Below are 21,412 nucleotides of genomic sequence, written 5' to 3' on the forward strand. Positions count from 1 at the left end.
TCTCCAAAAATTTTTTGTTAAAAATATACCTTAAAAAATCCAAGAGAGTTGATTGGCGTTATACATGCAGCCAAGTTCCCATAAAAATTTGTTCCAATGGTAGTATTGCCTAATAGGTTCGAGGTCACGCGATTAACAACCTTAGTTACTAGCCGCTTCACTCGAAGAAATGAGCTTCATTATATTCACGCTAGAAACAGAAGACCGAAAAACACAGATAGAGACCATACTGATATGCAAAACTGCAGAAGAAACAGATAAATGAAGTCAATGCCTTAGAACGTAGGCAACAGATTTATTCTAAACAAAATGGTTGGTGCAACCTATATTTAAGCTTATAACGAAAAAAATGGAGATTTTTTTCTAAATGACTTCTATTCTATTTATACTTAAACTGCAGGAAAGTAAAAAGAAATTTGTAACTAACTACAATATATCTAAAAATATTTGAACGAAAAATACAAATAAAAAATATGTTATCGAAAAATAAAACAAAAGCAAATTCTCCCCAACTCTCTATAGCCTTCTAGTGTAAAAATGCTGTCATTTCTATGGTCTCAAATGCAGTTGTTCCCCCACCCTTGATCTCATCCAACCAGCTGAATTTCTCTGGCCGAGAGCCGTTGGCATGCTCTCGGCACTTTTTCAATGAATATCAGTGATACTGATGTCTTAAGCTGCCTGTTTGATTATTTATATTGTTGTTGTTATTCAAAGTGGTTGCTTTGTGTAGAGTTGCCACACTGCTATTATTGTTGTTATTAAGATGATTATGTTGCATTTGTTGCGAATTGCCGTTCAGCGAACTGAAGGTGGATCTACGACCGGTAGTATTACAGCTACCGTTGCGTAAGGGCAAGGCCGGCGGCGGTGGTGTGGGCGGTATGGGCGATTCTAAGGGAGGACCAGCGTCATTGTTGTGATCCACTGGCAAAGAATAGTGCGAATTGGTGTGCAGATAATCACCATCTAAGGTTTGGGCATATTGTTGGGGATATTTCAACGAGTTGTTGTGATTGAAGTGATCCTGAGTCAGGCGTATGTGACGCTCTGTGGTATTGTATTTGGGCGTGGCATAGGTGACCACACCACCATTTGGTGTTATGGGCTGTGAATAGATGTGATTTTGGATAAGAGAACTTTCCTGTTGCTGGGAGGGTAATTGCTGTTGTTGTTGGGCCCTATACCTTGGCAGCGAGGTGATATTGGGATTTTTGCCATTGGTCAGTTTTCGCATATCCTGTTGCGACTGATAATTGTATGGACTGCGAGTGTTGTTGGTCATAAAGGGGATCTGTTGCATCTGGGTTAAAAAGGAGTTTTGATTATCGGGTAGAGGACCGCAGCCATTGTACATTGTGGAGCCATTTGGTACTTTCAACTGGTGCATGATTGCTGCTGTTGGGGCTGTGGCCGATCCCCGACCTCTTTGCTGAGGTGGGGGTGGTGCTTCTAGCTATAGCTCGGTTACTGGTATCGGTCTGGTTCCCATATACTGCAAGGCATGCTGGCCCCCATAGCCGCTGGTGCTGGTGGCATAGGGCGCCGAGCTGCTCATGGCACAGGGTATTTGGGGATGACGATTCATGTAGTCCTCCTCGGAGAAAGTCTTTTGATACTCTTGCTCTTTGCGACCCAACGCAGAATTACCCCAGCCGCCCTTTAACGCTTCCCGAATGCGGCGCCGACAAGAGTATATGATGAGGGCCAGTGCTGTGATAGTGGCTGCAGTAACCACTAAGAGAACACCTATCAAGGCTTGTTGTTTGGCATCACTGTGATTGCAGCCCAATATTGCAGGGCTGAGTTTATTCAGGGACTCACCTTTTAGGTTGGATGGTGCAGCACAAATCACTCCCTGAATTTGTTCGCTGGTGTTATTTTTGTTGATAGCTAAAGTGCGCAGCCACAAGAGCCGGCAATCGCACATCAAGGGATTTTCGGATATATCCAAAGTTATAAGATCCGACCAAGCAAAGAGCCCTTCACTAAGGGTGTCAATTTTATTCTCCTTCAGGATGATATGCTTGAGATGAGGTAAGCCGCTGAAAGCATTTTCTTCAATTTCCGCCAACATTTTGTTTGCCGACAAGTTAAGATATTCCAAATTGGTGTTGCCCGAAAAGGCGGCATTTTCCACTTTCCTTAGCCTCTGAGCTCCAGTTATAAGCAAACGTTTCAAGTTTTTCAAACCCTGCAAGGCATTGGCCGAAATAACTTCGAATGCATTTTGTCCTAAAGATAAATCTTCTAGGCGTTCCAAGTGTGAGAGAGCAGTTTGGGGTATGAACTCCAAACTATTGTCGGAGAGATCCAAATAGCGCACACCCTCTAAACCCTTCATGGCTTCCAGCGAGAGGTTGCGCAAACCCGCTCCTTTCAGATCCAAACGCGTAAGACCTTTCAAGTCCTCAAAGGCTTTATTGGGTATGGACATAAAAGAATTGGTACCCAAATACAACTCAGCCAACAAAGGCATGGCCTGAAAGTTCTCAGGAGCAGGCACCGCTGTCAAAGTGTTGTCATCCAAATACAAAACCTTCAGATTCTTTAAGCCATCGAATGCATGTGTTGATATGCGACTGATACGATTTTGACCCAAATTCAATTCTTCAACTTGTAACAAAGGTGAAAATGTGTAATCCTCCAATTCGGACATGAGATTCCCTCTCAAATTCATAATGGTTACCGCTGACAAACCCAACAAGGTTTTATTGTTGATTTGACCAATTTTGTTGTAATTCAAATGCAATTCTTGCAGCTTGCGCTGCAGAGCAAAAGTTCTTGGGGGTATTGTCACCAAATCGTTAAAAGACAAGTCCAAGAACCTCAGTTCGGTGTAGAATTGTATGCTGGAATCAATGGTTTTGATTTTATTGTTCTTAATCACCAGTCGTTGAATGGATGGATTAAGAGCAATGGGCAGCACATCCAAAGTGCCTTCGCCGCATTTAACCACCAAGGTATCATCATTACATTGACAGCCATTAGGACAATTGGCCAAAGCATTTGCGGGTTTGGCCACAAGACATGAGGCCAACAGCAGCAAAACCAATAAAAGCCATTGGCGAGGCATAGACCAGTAGCCATGGGAATTTCGGGAATCAAAGCAGCCTTTGTTTTTGGCGAGAGTATATTGTGGGCTAAGGATGGCACTGCTATGTACTTTTCTTACATGCTGTCGATTGTTTTGCGACGACTCCAGGCTATTTAGGGGGGAGGTGTAGTGGAATGCTGCCAAGGTTGTGACATTCTCATCCTGGTCTGCCTGTTCTATCAGACGCTGATAACATTCTAAATTTACACCCATTGTTTTTGTTTGTGTTTCAATATTTTCAATTTCCATTTGATGTGTGGTTTCCAAGACTTCTTTGGTTTCCGTTTTTCTTTTCGTTGTTATTCTCATTGTGTTAGGGAATTAGTATTCTGGGTGGCTATGTTGTAGCCCGTGCTATGAGTATCCTCCCCAATGTGTGTTTTTTTTTCTCCACAAATTTGAAGTTTTTCTTTCGTGTTGAACTTTTTTCGACCGGTTTTTGTTTGGCTTTTTTTTTATTCGTGAGGCGTCTGAGGTTTTCCCTCAACTTTTCTTTATCGTCAAAGATTTTCCTTTTCAATTTTCAATAAAGTCTATGGATTTTTTATTTTGCTTGTTGGTTTTCGTTTTTGTTGGTGTTGCTCCACTTGATTTGAAGCATTTGTTGCCAATAAATTGTAGATTCACCACACGTCATTAGAATCCGTTTTTAATAAACTGCAAAAGAAAAGAAAAAACACAGAACAGGATGAAAACAACCATTGATCATTATGAAATATTTATGAGGGTTAACTTTTTTTTTTTAACAATTTAAAGAAGGAAATTAATATTCAAGAGAAAATTTTATTCATCTCAATATAGCTATGAATTTAAATTACGGAAATAAATGAAAACGGAAATTGTAATTATATTTTTAATTAGCATTTCTGCTTGATCTTAGCTTAGATTTAAGGACTATTTTTTTGCTAACTCAACCTTGTGGAACAACCACTGAAAGTTTTTAAATATATCTTTTCATTCATTTCATATATGCAAATTTTATAAAAAAAAACTCTTATGTTGTGTATTTGTTTATTTAAGTCCTGTTAAAGGATTTATACTTTTGTTTAAAATTATTATTTTAGGGTGCAGAAGTTATTCCTCTGCATCCTAAAATTACTCGTTATGGTATGAAGTATAAGATATTTATAGGGTTCATGCGATGTATAGCCCTTTTCTTATTTTTGTTGCTTTATCCAAGTTGCGATCAAGGAGAGCAACTATTAATATTATGTTCTAATGAATGTTCAGAAACGAACATATGTATGTATGTCCTGGCAAAGCCATAAGTAAATAAAATCGAAACAAGTAAAAAGGCGTTAAGTTCGGCCGGGCCGAACTTTGGATACCCACCACATCTGGTATATATGTAAAACACCTTTCGTCAAAATCCGGTGAAAAATGCATACCTTATGCCCCATAGCAGCTATATCGAAATATGTTCCGATTTGGACTTATAAGTAATTTTTCAATTGCATATAACAAAATATTGGATCGGATCTGGATCAAATTTAAAAAGGATATCGAAGGGCCTAACACAACTCACCGTCCCAAATTTCGGCGTCATCGGATAATAAACCCGCCTTTTATGACCCCCAAAACCTTAGATCGAGATATCGGGCTATATGGCAGCTATATCCAAATCTGAACTGATCTGTGCCATATTGCAGAAGAATGTCGAAGGGCTTAATTTAACCCACTGTCCCCAATTTCGCCCACATCGGACAAAAAATGCGCCTTTTATGGGCCCAAAACCTTTAATCGAGAGATCGGTCTGTATGGCAGCTATATCCAAATCTTGACCAAATGGACAAGGGATGTCAAAGGGCCTAACTCTACTCATTGTCCCAAATTTCAACAAAATCGGGTAATAAATGTGGCTTTTATGGGCCTAAAAACCCTAAATCAGGGGATCGGTCTATATGGCAGCTATATCCAAATCTGGACTGATCTGGGCGGAATTGACGAAGGATGTCGAAGGGCTTATCACAACTCACTGTCCCAAATTTCAGCAAAATCGGATAATAAATGTGGCTTTTAAGGCCTAAGACCCTAAATCGGAGGATCGGTCTATATGGCAGCTATATCGAAATCTGAACCGATCTGGGTCAAATTGACGAAGGATGTCGAGGGGCCTAACACAACTCACTGTGGTAAATTTCAGCAAAATCGGATAATAAATGTGTCTTTTATGGGCCTAAGACCCTAAATCGGAGGATAGGTCACTATGGAACCTATATCCAAATCTGAACCGATCTGAGCCATATTAACGGACGATGTCGAAGGGTCTAAGACCCAAATTTCAGCAAAATCCCAAATTTCAGCAAAATCGGATAATAAATGTGGCCTTTATGGGCCTAAGACCCTAAATCGGCGGATCGGTCTATATGGGGTCTATATCAATATATAGTCCGATATAGCCCATCTTCGAACTTAACCTGATTATGGACAAAAAAAGAATCTGTGCAAAGTTTCAGCTCAATATCTCTATTTTTGAAGACTGTAGCGTGATTTGAACAGACAGACAGACGGACGGACGGACGGACATGTCTAAATCGTCTTAGATTTTTACGCTGATCAAGAATATATATACTTTATAGGGTCGAAAATGGATATTTCGATGTGTTGCAAACGGAATGACAAAATGAATATACCGCCATCCATCGGTGGTGGGTATAAAAAGTAAACATCTACATTTTGAGAACGGGAAGATACATTTTGAAATTTAATGGTAAGAGCTAAGGCATTAATGAGATTATGTGCAAAATTGCAAGATTCTAGGTGATCCGATCGCCTCGTGGCAAACCCTTTAAGTTGGTTTTCTGGACATTTCGAAAATTTATTTGGATAGCCAAATCATTATTTGCGGTCCGATTTCCAAAAGTTGCTGAATAGTGCTCAAAAATCCCAACATGAAAGTATGCTTCAGGTCTACAATATGTCTCCTGTCTTCGGTGATAACCGACTTTTAATTGTCTTTTCTCGGAATTTTGGCAGAGACAGGCTTCGTAATTTGTTGTTCTATGATGACAAAATTTACAATGAATTTGTCACAAAAAGGTCCAAATCCGATTATTCAGTTAAAAGTTAGTCAGTTTTAAAGTCAAACAAGTAAGAAAAAGCAAAATTCGAGCGGTGCGACTAAACTTAACCAATTAATTTTCATTGGCGATTTTATTTATTGACGCGTTAGCTAAATCTGAACTGATTTTGAAAGATTATGACATGGGTAATAAAACATTCCGTACCAAGTTTTGGGAAAATCCGTACAAAACATTAATATCGTAATTAATACCGATTTAATGAAATTCACTAGAAATATCAACAGTCGCATAGGAGTGCCTTGTGTCAAGATTCCTAAGGAACGGTCAAAAGAAGACCGCATTATTGCAATATTATTCAAAATCGGACGAAGATATATATGGGAGCTTTATGCAAATCTGAAGCGATTTCTACTTAAGTCCTTAACCGTAGAGGAAAGCATTGTGAACAATTTTGAGAAGATCGGTCAATAAATGTACTTGCAACAGCTCCAAAAATGAAAATCGGGTGATACTATACATTGGAGCTATACCTAAAACTGAACCGGCACCAGGAATGACGATAGTCATAAGAGAATTTTTCGTGTTAAATTTCGAGGGAATCGGTTTACAAATTACGACATTAATGTCGTCATAGTCCAAATTGGAAGAAAATTTATGTGAGTGCTATATACATACAAATATCCAAACCAATTTTTTTTTCAAATTTCAATAGGGTTCGGCTCAAGTCCAAAAACGAAGTCTGCTCAAATTTTCAAGATGATCGGATGAAAATTGCCATCTGTACCTTGATTATAATGTAACATGGACAGACAGATGGACATAGCTTGATCGAACTAGAAAGTGATTCTGAGTCGATCGGTATACTTATCAATGGACCTATCTCTCTTCCTACTAGATGTTACAAACAAATGCTTCAAATTATAATAACCTGTACCACAGTAGTGGTGTAGGGCATAAAAATTAAAAAAAATGCATTATTTGCATTGCAAAACACTAATACTAATGATACGGTCTTGGGTTGGCGGAACTCTGCTATTGCCATCTAAAAGTTTATGCTACACGGATGGATCGAAGATAGAGGAAAGAGTGAGCCTGGGGATCTATATTGAGAAAAACTTTCGGGGCGATGCAGTCTGATTAAAGGGCGGGAGCGACGAACATAGCATGTAGCACTGTGGAATAGTGAAACGATCAGTAGAACGACGAAAACCCTTTGGGGGATCCGGATCATGAGACGATGAGGCTATTGCTGAGAGGTAGAAGTAAGAATGGCTTTCGGTATCATTGTGGTAGTATGACTAGTACACTTATGCAGATTGGCGCGGCAAGTGATAGCATGTCTGGGGCATGTGAAGATGATGAAAATTTAGAGCTTTTCCTATGTCATTGCATGGCTTTTGCGGCTTACAGACATCGGCACTAATGTGGAGACAAGATACCAGACTCCAACCGGCTTAGGTGTGTGGTATGGTGACCTATTAGGGATTTTGTGAGTAGGACGAAATTCTGACTTCGATTTTTTCAATTTTTCTTTTTAGTATTTAGAGCGCACAACAAGTCGATTACTAGCTTTGGTGAATGTCCTTAGAGACATGCGGCAAATTAGAATCGGCACCCTTTTTTCAACCTTACCTAACCTCTTCTGTTGCTATGAAAATGGTTATCTGTTAACAGACATATATTACAGAAAGTGTTGAGCATATTTACAACATATTTTTGGAATCTGCTTCCGATAGTAGCTGTGACGAAGATGCCACAGAAATAATCAATATGATAGTCATTAAGGGTATATCGCAGTAAGCTGACTAAACAATAGTAAGGCAGCTGAAGCCGATGGTTTTGCATCTAAACAAATTAAGACAGGATGCGACAAAATTAAACAGGTTGTTTATGATTTCCACCTTCTTCGCTTAACTTTGTACAGATTCGAAATAAACCAACCATCAACCCTTTGAGCACTTAGAGAGTGGATTGCCTTGTAAGATTAGCCCATATATTAAGTATGGCCCAAGCAAGTTAATGTAGACAGAAGTCATCCAGTAACGTGATCTAATGGATCGAATGCAGGGTTCATAAGATTCGCTTTAAAAAAGCATTACACGTTGTACTTGTTTTCATGCATGCAAAAGTTAAAACTTCGTGTCATGCCTGGCTGTATAATTTGGTTTGGTTTATATATGGTGTTTGGTTTATATATTGGTTTGATGCTATATGGTGTTGTGGTCTGATGACGGCGCTTCAAAAGTAATGTTCTATACTCAGCTGAATCCAAAGGAAGACTTGTTTTTGCATCACAGCTGCACTTACAACGACGGCATCTGATTGCATTTAATGCTACACCCATTGAGGATAAGGAAGATTTCTCTTTGGTCATGTGGTGGTAACACAGTGTTAACATTAATACAATGCCTGATTTTCCAGGGAGTGTTGATTTCACAATGCCTGATCTGATCAAAAATGCTGTACCACTATTCCTAATAAAACCGATTGGAATGCAATTTTCCCTGGTAATAGAAAGTACGTAGGCTTTTATATGGATGGTTCCAGACTGGATGACCAGTAGGGCTTCGGTGTGTACTCTGAAGAATTAGAAGTGAGTATATCGAGAAGGTTACCCATACACTGCAGTGTGTAGCAAAAAGTGGAAGAATAGCTTAGATGTCATAACGACGATTGGCGTAAATATTTTCTCAGAAGCCAGGCAGCTGTTTAATCTCTGGGTAACGTATTTCTAGATTTAAAACCTGCCTTCGACTGCAGCATATCTCTCAACGAGATGGCTGAACAGTTAAAAATTCACCTGTTCTGGCCACAGAGATATCCCAGGGAATTGTAGAGCAAGCTAGGTCTCAAAAATGGGGCAAATGACGGATGGCCACAAGAACTGTTTTGTGAACAATCCAAAATTATGTGGCCCAATCTACACTCACAAATAAACTTCTACTGATAAACGTAAACACTGTCTTCTGACTGTAAGAAGTTAATTTTGCTGCTAAAGCTTTAATGAATCAAGTCTGCTGTTATAACAAAATGTTTGCAATTTAAGACCAACAGACAGCTTGCTAAAAAAACTGTTTCTTGCTGAAAATTAGCAATTAAAAAATGTTTGTGCTAATTTTGATGATTCAAAGATAAGCGAACTCAATGTAAATATGATTAATTTTCTAACTACTTAAAGAAACATTAATTTTAAATGGTAGTTTAATAGATTAACTTTGCGTCTTGGTTTTAAAGCCAAAAACCTAAAATGAAGTTAAAATATCGTTGAAAGTTAGGCAGTTGTCTTTGCTGAGTTTAAAAAACAATTTTACAAAGCACAATAGTTGAACAGTCATCTGTATAATAAAATAAGAATCAATCGCTAATCGAAATTTGTCCGTTAGTAAATAGGACATTAAATTTAAAGATAACATCTTAATTTTAAAGTTTTGTTTTGGTTCATTTTCATTGCTAAAATAAATGTTGGGCCTTTTTTGAGTTCTTAATTTTTGCTTATAGACTGACAGCCTTATTTACAAACATTTAAAAGAGCTCTATAAACCGAAAATACGTAAATTGTACTTGTTTTGTATTTACAAATGCATAATAGCCTATTTTTGCTTTAATAAACTAATTTCAAATTTGAAAATGTTATTATTGGCTTTACACTTGTTTAGCACCATTAAAAAATGACATTTCTCAATTCTACGAGCTAAACCTATATGAATGAATACGAAACTAGTAAAATCAAGCTGGGCTAAATCTTGGTTACTCATCACCATAGCTTTTTTCTTTTAATGGAGCTATCTACTCGCGAATATTAAAGATCATAAGTGTACTGTACATAACAAATTTTCGCCAAACCCGATAAAAATTTAAGAAGTATGTATGGCGACAATTTCCTCTTTGTAGACCTATCTAGAAACTATTTCAACCAAATGGACTTCTATTCTCCGGACCAGTTTTCTGGGGCCATATCTGTACGGAACTTGATGTGATTGTTTCAGATCATTAGTGTACTCTGCATTCCAAATTTCGGCCAATCTTCCAACTGTTAACTCAGATAGGCGTAGGCGAAGCGATGAGAACCATTTAATTGATTCAAACCGACATGGGAGCACCACACACACGGATTGGTATTCTGCGCTCCGATTTGTGCTATTTACAACTGAAGTCGCGTACAATCAGTGGTATCGAGTGGATATTGTCTGTGAGAGCCAGGCCGGCACCAGTGGCTTTCGTATGGATCAGAATAAGCTTGCTCACCTATGGAGCTTGACGAGGACCACAAAAAAATGTAGCAATAACGATAACAATTGAGGTCTAGTGTGAGACACTTTTTGTAGCGTCACAATCTTCTATTGACTGTAATCTAATAGTTCATGCTACGCGGACGGATCAAAGCGTGTAGGCGCCTGAGAACCCATACACTGAGTTCTATTTCCTCTTGCTGACCATAGCAGGAATGCGTCAGGTGGTACGGTTTTAATGCGAGATTGTCGAGTGTCGAGTTTTCTCGGATAGTAAACGGCTCTTAGGGTCATAACAATCAAGATGGTAGGGCCAAGAACAATATTAGAGTTTGAGGAAGCAATTGACGCCTTCTCTTAACATGAAATTATCGTAATATTTTAAAAAATCTTACAGGCCACCAATAACCTGAGATGGTACAGCGTCAACACAAGAACGTCAAGGGTGAACGTTTTAATTGACAGTTAGTTTTCCAATACGGAAATAACAACCAAAATGGTGAAGTCTCGCACTGTCTTGGAGTTCTTGCCTTTACTGAGTATGACAAAATCCGCATCAATTAGGTGCTGGGCCGTAGTGGAGTAAAGGGGAATGAAATGGTAGACTTCTTGACGGTAAGAGCTAAAGCATCGCTATCAATACAATTGGTGAATGTGAACCCTTTCAAGGCAGTCCAAAGTAAAGGGCGTGGGCGGCGTATTGTGGAACCCCCTTAGGCCATAAATAGGAATACTATTATATAGATTGACTTTTCATGATTTAGAGCATACAGAAAGCCGAATATATGTCCATAGCAGCATAAGACGGGTTAAAATTCGCACGTGTTTACAAAAATCTTTAAACAACCATCAATAGTTTCAAAAAAAAAAAAAATTATTTCTTTTCTATTTTTATTAACTACTATCCGAACCGGGCCTGCTCCGCTGTGCCTTCTTTAATTCTATGTCTTTTTGGTGGGGACATTTCGGCCTGAATGTGGATACCGAATTCATGCCACTGAAGTCCATGTCCGCCTATAACGCTGAACGCCTGCGTTCGAATCCTGTCGAGAATATCGAAAAAAATTTAAAGCACTGGTTATCCCCTCTTATTGCCGGCGAAATTTGCGAGTTACCAATCCACTTCATGATCATGTAAATTGTCCCCAACGAAGTGTCGCACTGCGGCATGGGTTCGGAATGTGCTACAAATAAGGTCCCTCATCATTTAGTTTAAACTTGAATCGGAAAGCACTCATTGATGTGTGAGAAGTTTTCCCCTGCTAAGTTCATGGGCAAAATTTAACTCTGCTCCCAAATGCATTTCCTTTGACTTTTGAAATAGTTCCTGCTTACGGGATATTTCGGGGGTGGGGTAGCACCAAGACACTTGGCCCTTAAAGTAAATATAATTGTGCTCCACTTTCAAATACATTTTATATGAACCTAATATTGGCATGATAGGCAAATAAGTTCTGTTTGAGAGTGGAGTGGACCCCAGGCTCTAAAATGACTATCAATTTCGTACTGAACTCCGTTATAAGTCACATATTGCAATGGTCGGTAAAAACGTCCGATTAGGAAGGTTTTTAAGGTGGCACCAAACTCATGGCTCTTCAATTGGATATCAAATTAATTTTTCTTTTCTCTCAATGACCTTTTGTTTGAGACCTTTATTGTCGTGATTGGTCCATATATCAATTTTCCGGGTATTGCGTGGCCCCCGAGGCACCCGAACCCAACAATAGAAACTGTTTTGTTTTAGGTAACTGGGAGAGTGCAAAATATTTTGAACAAATCGCATTACCAATCTCCGAGATCTTTTTATATTTTTTTTTTTTTTTAAATGAGAAGTGCTTTTTAGGTGGGGGATGACACCTGAGACATTTCGACTCAAATATCGATATTAAATTTGTACTTCAGTTCCAATTGTCTTTAATTTGAGCCCCATATTGCCATGGTCGGTAAACTTCAGCCTTTTGGAGGGTGCTTTGGGGCTGGGCGGCCACCGGCACTTTGCCCGGAAAATAGATATCAAATTCGTACTTTACTCCCAAATACCGTTGATTTGAGCTTCATATTTCTATAGCAGGAAATGAAGATCAGATTAGGGTATGCTTTAGGGCTTACCCCAAACAGTTGGCACCAAAATTGGATATCGGATTCGTTTTCTACTCTTAAATATCTTTCATTTGAGTCCCATATTGTCATAATGGGTCAATGAAAATATTTGAAGTATTTTAAGGAAAAAAAGCGCCATTTAGACTGAACTAAAATTTTAATGTCATATTCTTATTCTACTCCCAAATACCTTTCATTTGAGTCCCATATAGCCATGGTCGGCTTATATGCTCATTTGGTGATATTTGGAGGTACTTGGACCTAATTTTTTATCCCATATTTGTAATCTACTGCCAAATACTTTTAATTTAAGTCCCATATTGACATGAACGTCGAATATTTCTGGTTAGGTTAGTTTTAGGATTGGGGCGGCCCGCTGGATACTTCGAACCAAAATTTCAATACGATATTCGTTTTCTAGTCTCTAATACCTTTCATTTGATGCCTATCGACCAACTTTTGATTTTGGGTGCTGTTTTTGGGGTTTGGGGAGGGTCCGCCCCCTTTTTCCTGCCCATATCCACAATCTACTCCCGAATATCTATCATTTGAGTCCCATTATGTCGTGATCGTCCAATAAACCTATTTTAAGGGCTTTTGGGGTTAGAGCGGCCCCCAGTTGCGTAGACCCAATTTTTAATATGAAATTCCTACTGTCCAGACCAACCCACACAATCTGTGAATATTTTAAGGTAATCGGTTCGGCCGTTTTTGAGTCTATACGAAACAAACAAACAAACCGACAAACAAACAAACATTAAAACAAACACAAATTGATTTTTATGTATAAGACTAGCTGACCCGGGCTCGCTCCGCTGCGCCTTCTTTTAATTTATATGGAACAAAAGTTTCCTTGGAATATTTATTTTCAACAATTAAAGATCTTTTAGTGAAATACCATGCTACGAAAATAGTATATCGCTTGACGAATTTAAGTTTGATGTAAGGTGTTCTCCATTCTTAGGGGTGTTTTCGGGGTTGAGGTGGTCCCCCAGATACTTGGCCCTGAAAAAATATCACCATCGTGCTCTTCTCTCAAATACCATTTATTTAAACCCCATATTACTATTGGCTTAAGAGGAGTTTAGACGATGAGTCATAGTTTATCAAATTCGTTTTCTAATCTCAAATACCTTTCATTTAAGCCACATATTGACATGGTCGAAATATTTTTTCCCTATGGGGGTGTTTTGGGAAAGGGGTGATGCCCTAAATACATGATCCTACATTTGAATATCAAATTCGTATTCTACTCCCAAATACCTTTATTTGAGCCCCATTTTGCGATGGTCAGTAAAAAATTGCTGTTTGTGGGGTATTTTGGGAAAGGGGTAGATCCCCAGAAAATTGGTTCCGAAAATGGATATCAATTGTTGCTACAACCCCCAATACCTTTCATTTAAGCTACACATTGACATGGTTGGTAAATATGCCCGATTTAGGGGGGTTTTGGCGATTGGGGAAGTCCCTTAAACGCTATGCCCTGAAAATATATCAGCAACGTGCTTGATTCTCATATATTTGAATCCCATATTGGCCTCAAAATTGGATATCAAATTCGTTTTCTAATCTCAAATACCATTCACTTAAACCTCTTATTGAAAAAGCCAGCAAATATGTCCCTTTTGGGAATGGGCCCTAAAAACTATGAATATCGAGCTCCCCTGTCTTGAAGACCCAAATTGTCTTGGTGAGCAAATATGTCCTATTTGGGGGTTGTTATGGTGGTGGGACGTCCGCTAGACAGTTGGCCCCTAATGTTGATATCAAATACGTGGCCTACTCCCACATACCTTTAATTTGAGCCCCATATTTCTATAGTCGGCGAACATGACGGGCTTGGGGGTGTTTGGGGGATGGGCGGCCACTTAGTGAATTGGCTTTCGTGTTCCACTTTAAAACCCTCTTATTTGAGCCTCATATTGCAATAGTCAGAAAATACTTACTATTTGGGTGGTATTGTGGGGGTGGGGTGGTTCCATAGACACTTTTCCCGAATATTGATATCAAATTCGTGCTTTACTCCCAAAGACCTTTAATTTGATCCCATTTTGCTATGGTCATAAATTTGTCCCCTTTGGGGGATGTTTTTGGGCAGCCCCCCTAGGTACCCCATCCCAAAATTTGGATACCAAATTTTTATTTTTAGGGTACTATATGAGAGCACACAAAATTTCGCTTAAATCGCACCACCCATCTCCGAGATCTGGCGTTTCTGAAAATAAGGGTAGTAAGGGAGAGGGTCTAGGGTGCCTCTACCGACATGTAAGCTTAGTTTTCTGGACCTGGCCCGAAGGACAACGAATGGTTGATGGTCACAAAGAGAAGGCCTTGAGCATTCTAAAACTATGTGGCCTAATCTAGACTTGAAGAGGTCTACCGCTTTGCTGTAGACCTCTCAGTCATTGTGTCCGTCATGGCAGGTCACTGTCTAATCGGAAAACATTCTGACAGCTTGCCAGCAACGATTTTTGCAGAAGCTATGAGGACATCGAAGAAGAAGAGACTATAGAACACCTTCTGCAGTCAGAAGGTGTTTGATTTAACGGATGTGAACATTCGCAAGTTATTGGGCTTTTTAAAGCGATCTGGATGGAACTAAAAGGAATCTTCCTCCTTCTGTTCCTGTGGTATGACAATGGACGAAAACGTCTAAGTGAGTCTGATGGCAGACTGCCACTTAAACCTAACCTAACCTATAAGAGATTTTTGGCCCATAATAGTTTTTTTTTTTTTTTTGTTAATGAGGCCGTGAATGTTGCAAATTACAAGAAGAAGTTCTAATTAAGATTCTCTTTTTTTGAGGACTTGTCTGCATAAGCAGATGTCAACATTTGCAAATTGTTGGGCTTTTTAGATTGATCTGGATAGTTCCACGGAACCTCACTTATTAAGACCAAAACGTCAAATTCTGTCTAGTTGAAGACTGCCACTTAAACGTAACCTAGCCTACTTGTTTTCAATTCAAATAAATAAATTTTCTTATCATTCCTTCACTAAGTCACAAGATATTAAGATAATTAAACATTTTTATTGGAAAACAGTCACAAAAAACGATATGACCATTGAAGCCATCGATAGTTTTGTTTTTTATTTCTGCTACCGATTCGCTAATCCCTTTTTTGTTTTAAGGTCACAAAGTAACTATGCAATTTAAGTAACATCATTGCTGTAAATTTCATCGTTATGAGCACCGATAACCTAGAAGAGAAATCAAAAATTTTCAACAGCTTGTTTGTGTTGAACAGTATGTGAGATTTTGTTTATTGTTTCAGCTTTAGTAAAAAACTAACAAACTCGATTTTAAAGACCTTAAGTCAAAAACTCTAGTTTACAAAAGAATTATTTTAATAATTTAATAATTGGAATTATTCTTAAATCTTGCAATGGGTCTTTCTTAAAGTGACCGAATTTTAAATAGAAATAAAGTTTAAAAATATTCTCAATACCAGTTGAACCAGCCTTATTTCTAGAATTATATTATTTTGTACCTAGGACAACTCATACTCTTTTAGTGTTTTAGTACCACTGAAAGGCCTTTACTGTGGTACAAGCTTTTGTGGCTTCATGTATCTTGTTGCACACTAGGGAAGCTCATACCTTGATTCCAAAATGGCCAAGTAGGTCAGTTTGTCTGCATGTATTCTTGTGATCAGGGAGAGTTATCCAATTTCATTACGGCCCCGTTAGCCAAGTTTGTAGTATGCTTAGATTACCAGTGCGGAAGTCGTGGGTTCGATTTCCACTAGAGGTCTGTCGCTACTATCGTTCCACAATGAGCTTAAATAGTCTAAGTGAGTCTATTAAGATAATGGACTACAACTCTAACCTAACCAATCCTACTATATATTGCATTTCGAAAAAATCAGTTCATATTTATATGTAGCTAATTTAAATCCCTTCCACTACATAAGCGCAATTTTGGTACGATGTTAACAGAAATGTTATATTCTTATCTAAATGCGATGTTTAAGCTAGAAAGCCTTTTGAAATCGTACCGAGGTTAGGACTAAGTCTGCCAGACTCACTTAGACGTTTACGTCTATTGTGCTACCTCAAGAACAGGAGAAGAAAGATGACTTCCAGTTCCTACTGTTGAAACATCCAGAGCCTGATTCTGAAGACTTAGCTTACATGTCGCCCCTAGCGACAAATTCCAGTTCCCCTGGAATGTGTAAGGTAGTTTCTAGTCTCACAAGCTCGATCGCTTTACAATTCCCTGGGATATCTAAATTGTCCGTCACCCAGAAGAGGTGAATTTTGAATTGTTCAGCCATCTCGTTCTCGAATTTTACAGAAGACGGTTGTTATTGATTATCTTTTGATGTATTCTTATTGACCTTCAAATTTGGTGTAGTACGAAAACAAAATATATATATTTTTTAAATATTTGCTGCCTAACGGTGTTTTATTTTTCGCGATTACGATGTAGGCTACTTCTCTCGTTTGTATAACGATCCTCACGAAATTTGGATACTCTTACAACACTTAGAATTTCTTTTGAATGCCATAGAAATCGTTTCAGATTTAGATATAGTACCCGATCTGCACGAGATTTTGTGAATACTAATTTTTACCTATCTTCATAGATCTGACTTATTTCATCAAAATGGGCTAGATATTTCTTCCATTAAAAGTGCATTGCCTCATTTTCACTTAATGACTCTTCTAAAAATTGATTAAGATTTGCAATTAAAAGCAGGAAAGGTATACGTAACTTACTTTATTAATAACTCGCTGGACAGGGCCCGCTCCGCTGCGCCTTCTTTCACTCTCTTATATTATCTGAGCCCTAGACGGTCAAGTCAGAAAATAAGTCCTGTTTGGGGGTGCTGGCCTTCCAGATTTTTCGCGCCAGTGTAGATATTTTATTGGTTCTCTTCTCCCAAATACCTTTAATTGGAGCCTTGTATTGCCATGGTCGGTAAATATGTCCGGTATGGGGGTGGGGCAGATCCCCATATATCAGATTCGTGCTTTGGTCTCAAATACTTTTCATTTGAGTCCCATTTTTTCATTATTGGTTTATATTTCATTAGGCTTGTGTCTTTGGAGGTGGGGTGGGACTCTGAATAAGGATACAAATTTCTGTATTTATTATAAACAAACTAAAAATCGCCCCACCAATCTCCGAGATCCGTTTTTGAATCCATAATCCACAAATATGTCCAGTTTGAGGGGTATGCAGGAAGGGAAGCCACCTATGTACATAGCACTGAAAAAATATCAGCATCGTGCTCTAGTCTCGAATTTCTTTAATTTGAGCCCCAAACCGCCATTGGATTAGGGGGAGTTTATGGCATGACACGACCCCGAAACACTTTACCTCAAAATTGGATATCAAATTCGTTTTCTACTATCAAATACCTATTATTTATCGCCATAGTAGGCAATCATGGCCGGTTTGAAGGGAGTTTAGAGGCGGACCCTAAAGTACTATCAGCATCGTCTCTACCTGTTGCAATTTTTGTCCGTTATGACTCTCAACAACTGTGCCAAGTACGGTCTATAACCTGATATAGCTCCCTTATAAACCGATCTCTTGATTTAATTTCTTGAGCCCTTACAAGCCGCAATTTTTGTCCGATTTGGCTGAAAATTTGCACATAATGTTCCATTATGACTCTTAACAACTCTGAGAAGTAAGGTCCAAATCGGTCTATAGCCTGATATAGCTTATATGTAAACCGATTTCCCGATTTGACTTCTTGAGTCTCTACAAGCCGCAATTTTTATCCGTTATGACTCTCAACAACTGTGCAAATTACGGTCCAAATCGGTCTATAACCTGATACAGCTTGATTTTTTACTGGTTTGACAGAAGAATAAAATTATGGACTTCAACTGAATTTATTTTGTATAAATTTTTAGCAGAATCCATAGTGGTGGGTTTCCAAGATTCGGCCCGGCCGAACTTACCACGCTTTTATTTGTCCTCTATTAAAGTTCTGCTCGCCCAAAATCACACCCTATACATTAACTAATTTGTAAACCAGTGCCTTCCACGCCACATCTGATATCATTTAAGGACTTTAAACAACATCAAAAATCATGAGGATATCTTGTAAAGAGCACCATCACCACATCTCCATATATTTAATGTCTGACATTTGCACATTTGAGTCGCTAATGTTGTTGGCATTGCCTTTGCCGTTGTCGCTGAAGCTGAAGCTGACACTAATGTTGCTGTTTCTGGGTCTGGTGCTAGTGCTGCTGCTGTTGCCTCCACTTTTGTTTTTCGGCTGCCACTGCCACAAAAAGATAGTTTATTTGTAAAGTTATTACAGTAGGTTTGGCGCCGAGGATTACCCTTCACTAGCATAAACGCAAAAACCGAGACAACAGCTTTCCAAAAAAGAATAGCAACAACAATTACAAAAAACAAGTAAGAGCGTGCTAAGTTCAGCCGGACCAAATCTTATATACCCTCCACCATGGATCGAATTTGTCGAGTTCAATGCGCGGTATCTCTTTTTAGGCAAACTAATAATATTGAATAAGAACTGTTATGCTATTGGAGCTATATCAAGTTATAGTCCAATTAGGACCATAAATGAATTAAATGCTAAACATTGAAGAAGTCATTGTGCAATATTTCAGTCCTTTTGGATAAGAATTGCACCTTGTGGGGGCTCAAGAAGAAAAATCGGGAGATCGGCTTATATGGGAGCTGTATCACGCTATAGATCGATTCAGACCATATTTCACATGTATGTTGAAGGTCAAAGGAGAAGCCGTTCTACAAAATTTCAGCAAAATTGGATAATAACTGCGCCCTCTATAGGCTCAAGAAGTCAAGATACCAGATCGGTTTATATGACAGCTAAATCAGGTTATGTACCGATCTGCGCCATATTAAGAACAGTCATAACAAAACACCTCATGCAAAATTTCAGTCAAATCGGACGAGAATTGAGCCGTCTAGAGGCTCAGAAGTCAAGACCCAAGATCGGTTTATATGGCAGCTATATCAAAACATGGACCGATTTGAACCATTTACAATACAAACCGAGCTATACTAATAAAAATTATTTGTGCAAAATTTCAAATGGCTAGCTTTACTCCTTCGAAAGTTAGCGTGCTTTCGAGAGACAGACGGACGGAGGAACATGGCTAGATCGACTTAAAATGACATGGCGATTAAGAATATACATACTTTATGAGGTCTCAGACGCATATTTCGAGGTGTTACAAACAGAATGACGAAATTAGCATACCCCCATCCTATGATGGAGGGTATAAAAAGAGGGGGTAAACTAATAAATAGTCAAAACAGAAACAATGCTTTACCAAATGCCACAATATATTCTCCTTTTTGACACTCAACGGCGGGGAGATGCCAGCAAAAAGTAACCAGAATCAAAAGAAATTTAGAAGAAAAAATGCAGAAAAACATAAATTTTAGTCTTCAACACTAGGAATATTTCCTTTATATAACACTAAGGGACAACAGGAGCATAGACTCTTTGTGTGTTGCCCTTGTGGTGCTACTCTTAGTCTCCTTGGGTTTTAGCACATTAGTTACATGACCTTATTTCATATTCGAGGTGTAGTTATATAATTTTGATACTTTTAGATTTTGGTTGGGTAGATATCCATCTTGTGATGCTATACAAGTGTGAAATGGTAGTAAATGGTGCTTATGGAGTTGGCTCTATATCTTCCAAGACACAAAAATGCTTCTATTGCAGTGGTGTGTAAATACACACATACTATTGTACATTATTGTGTACGTGCACAATGACATAAGTCCATGGGCATGGGAATATGTAGTGTTAAAATGTTTTAATGTGCCCACCATTGATTTAAAGATGTGATTGAAGATTCATCGTTAAGATGACAGACTGACACACAGAAATTCCCATTTGTGTTGACTGAATTACGGGATGAATACACAGGCACTGGGTCCCGATACACCGTGAAAAGGAGTTGTTTGCTAGTGCGAAGCTATAGGAGTATGTCAACGAATGTAAACGATGGCTTCCCAATGAAGAAAGGTACTTCATGTCATGTCATCCGAAAATGGGGCGAATACTCACCAATTCTTTAAAACTTCCAAGCCTTTATCTAGGTACACCGATTTAAATGAAATTTTGCTTGCACCCTTATGCCTGCCAAAAAACATGAAACTGGTATAAAACTTTGTGGTTCAATAACCTGTATGAATGAATATTTGTCCAAATAAAACCTCTATCAGTACAATACACGAATTAGTTTTAAATTAAAAGTTTAGTAAGGTAGAGTACGAATCCGATATTAATAGTGAGGACCAAATATATGTGGAGGCTACCGTGGCACACAGTTTATCATGTTCGCTTAAGGTGCTAAACGCTTGGTTTCCAAACCTAGTGGGGGAAAAAATTGCAGCGGTGGTTTTCCCTCTGCAACACTGGCAATATTGTGAGGTGGTGTCAATCTGCCAATAAAGAGGTTACATCGTACCTTTCAGTTTAAGATTGAATCGGATAACACTCATTGATATGAGACTGGATACTTCTCTCCTTGGTCCTTGATCGAATTTTCATGGGCAATTTGCAAGTATCTATAGGCCCACTTCAACCCCAATAAACTCCCCAACAGGAAATGTAAGCCGATCGGAACAACTTGCACTTGAATGAAAGGTTTTTAGAACAACAAAGCACCCGGAATAGAAGAAGCGCCATATGAATTTATCAAGCAGGCTTCTAATAAATTTTGGTCAGAAATGGCAAAAGTATTTCCACAATATTTTAGAACTGGAAATTTAGACATTAATATCGAAGAATTAGTAATATTTCCCATACACAAAAAAACGAGATTTGGAAACCCCAAGTAATTACAGAGGAAAATTGTAAATATATTTGACAAGGTATATCAAAATAAAACATCAAGGGTGTGGACCGGAACTGAGGTGTGGGACCATTTCAATACATACACATGTCTGTATGTCAATAATGTCTTTTGTCTCCTTTACTATTAACATT

The 21,412-nt window shown here is 38.5% G+C and overlaps 1 protein-coding gene across 1 annotated transcript; it reads right to left on the reverse strand.

Moving 5' to 3' along the window:
- Positions 1-490: 490 nt before the first annotated feature.
- Positions 491-21,097, reverse strand: LOC106092500 (uncharacterized). Its single transcript, XM_013259383.2, is given in 2 exon segments — positions 491-3,754; positions 20,892-21,097. A coding segment is annotated over 1 exon segment (2,751 nt). The 5' UTR covers positions 3,407-3,754; positions 20,892-21,097; the 3' UTR covers positions 491-655.
- Between the last annotated feature and the right edge of the window lie 315 nt (positions 21,098-21,412).

This window comes from Stomoxys calcitrans, chromosome 1 (assembly GCF_963082655.1).
Source record: "Stomoxys calcitrans chromosome 1, idStoCalc2.1, whole genome shotgun sequence".
NCBI classification, from domain to species: Eukaryota; Metazoa; Arthropoda; class Insecta; order Diptera; family Muscidae; genus Stomoxys; species Stomoxys calcitrans.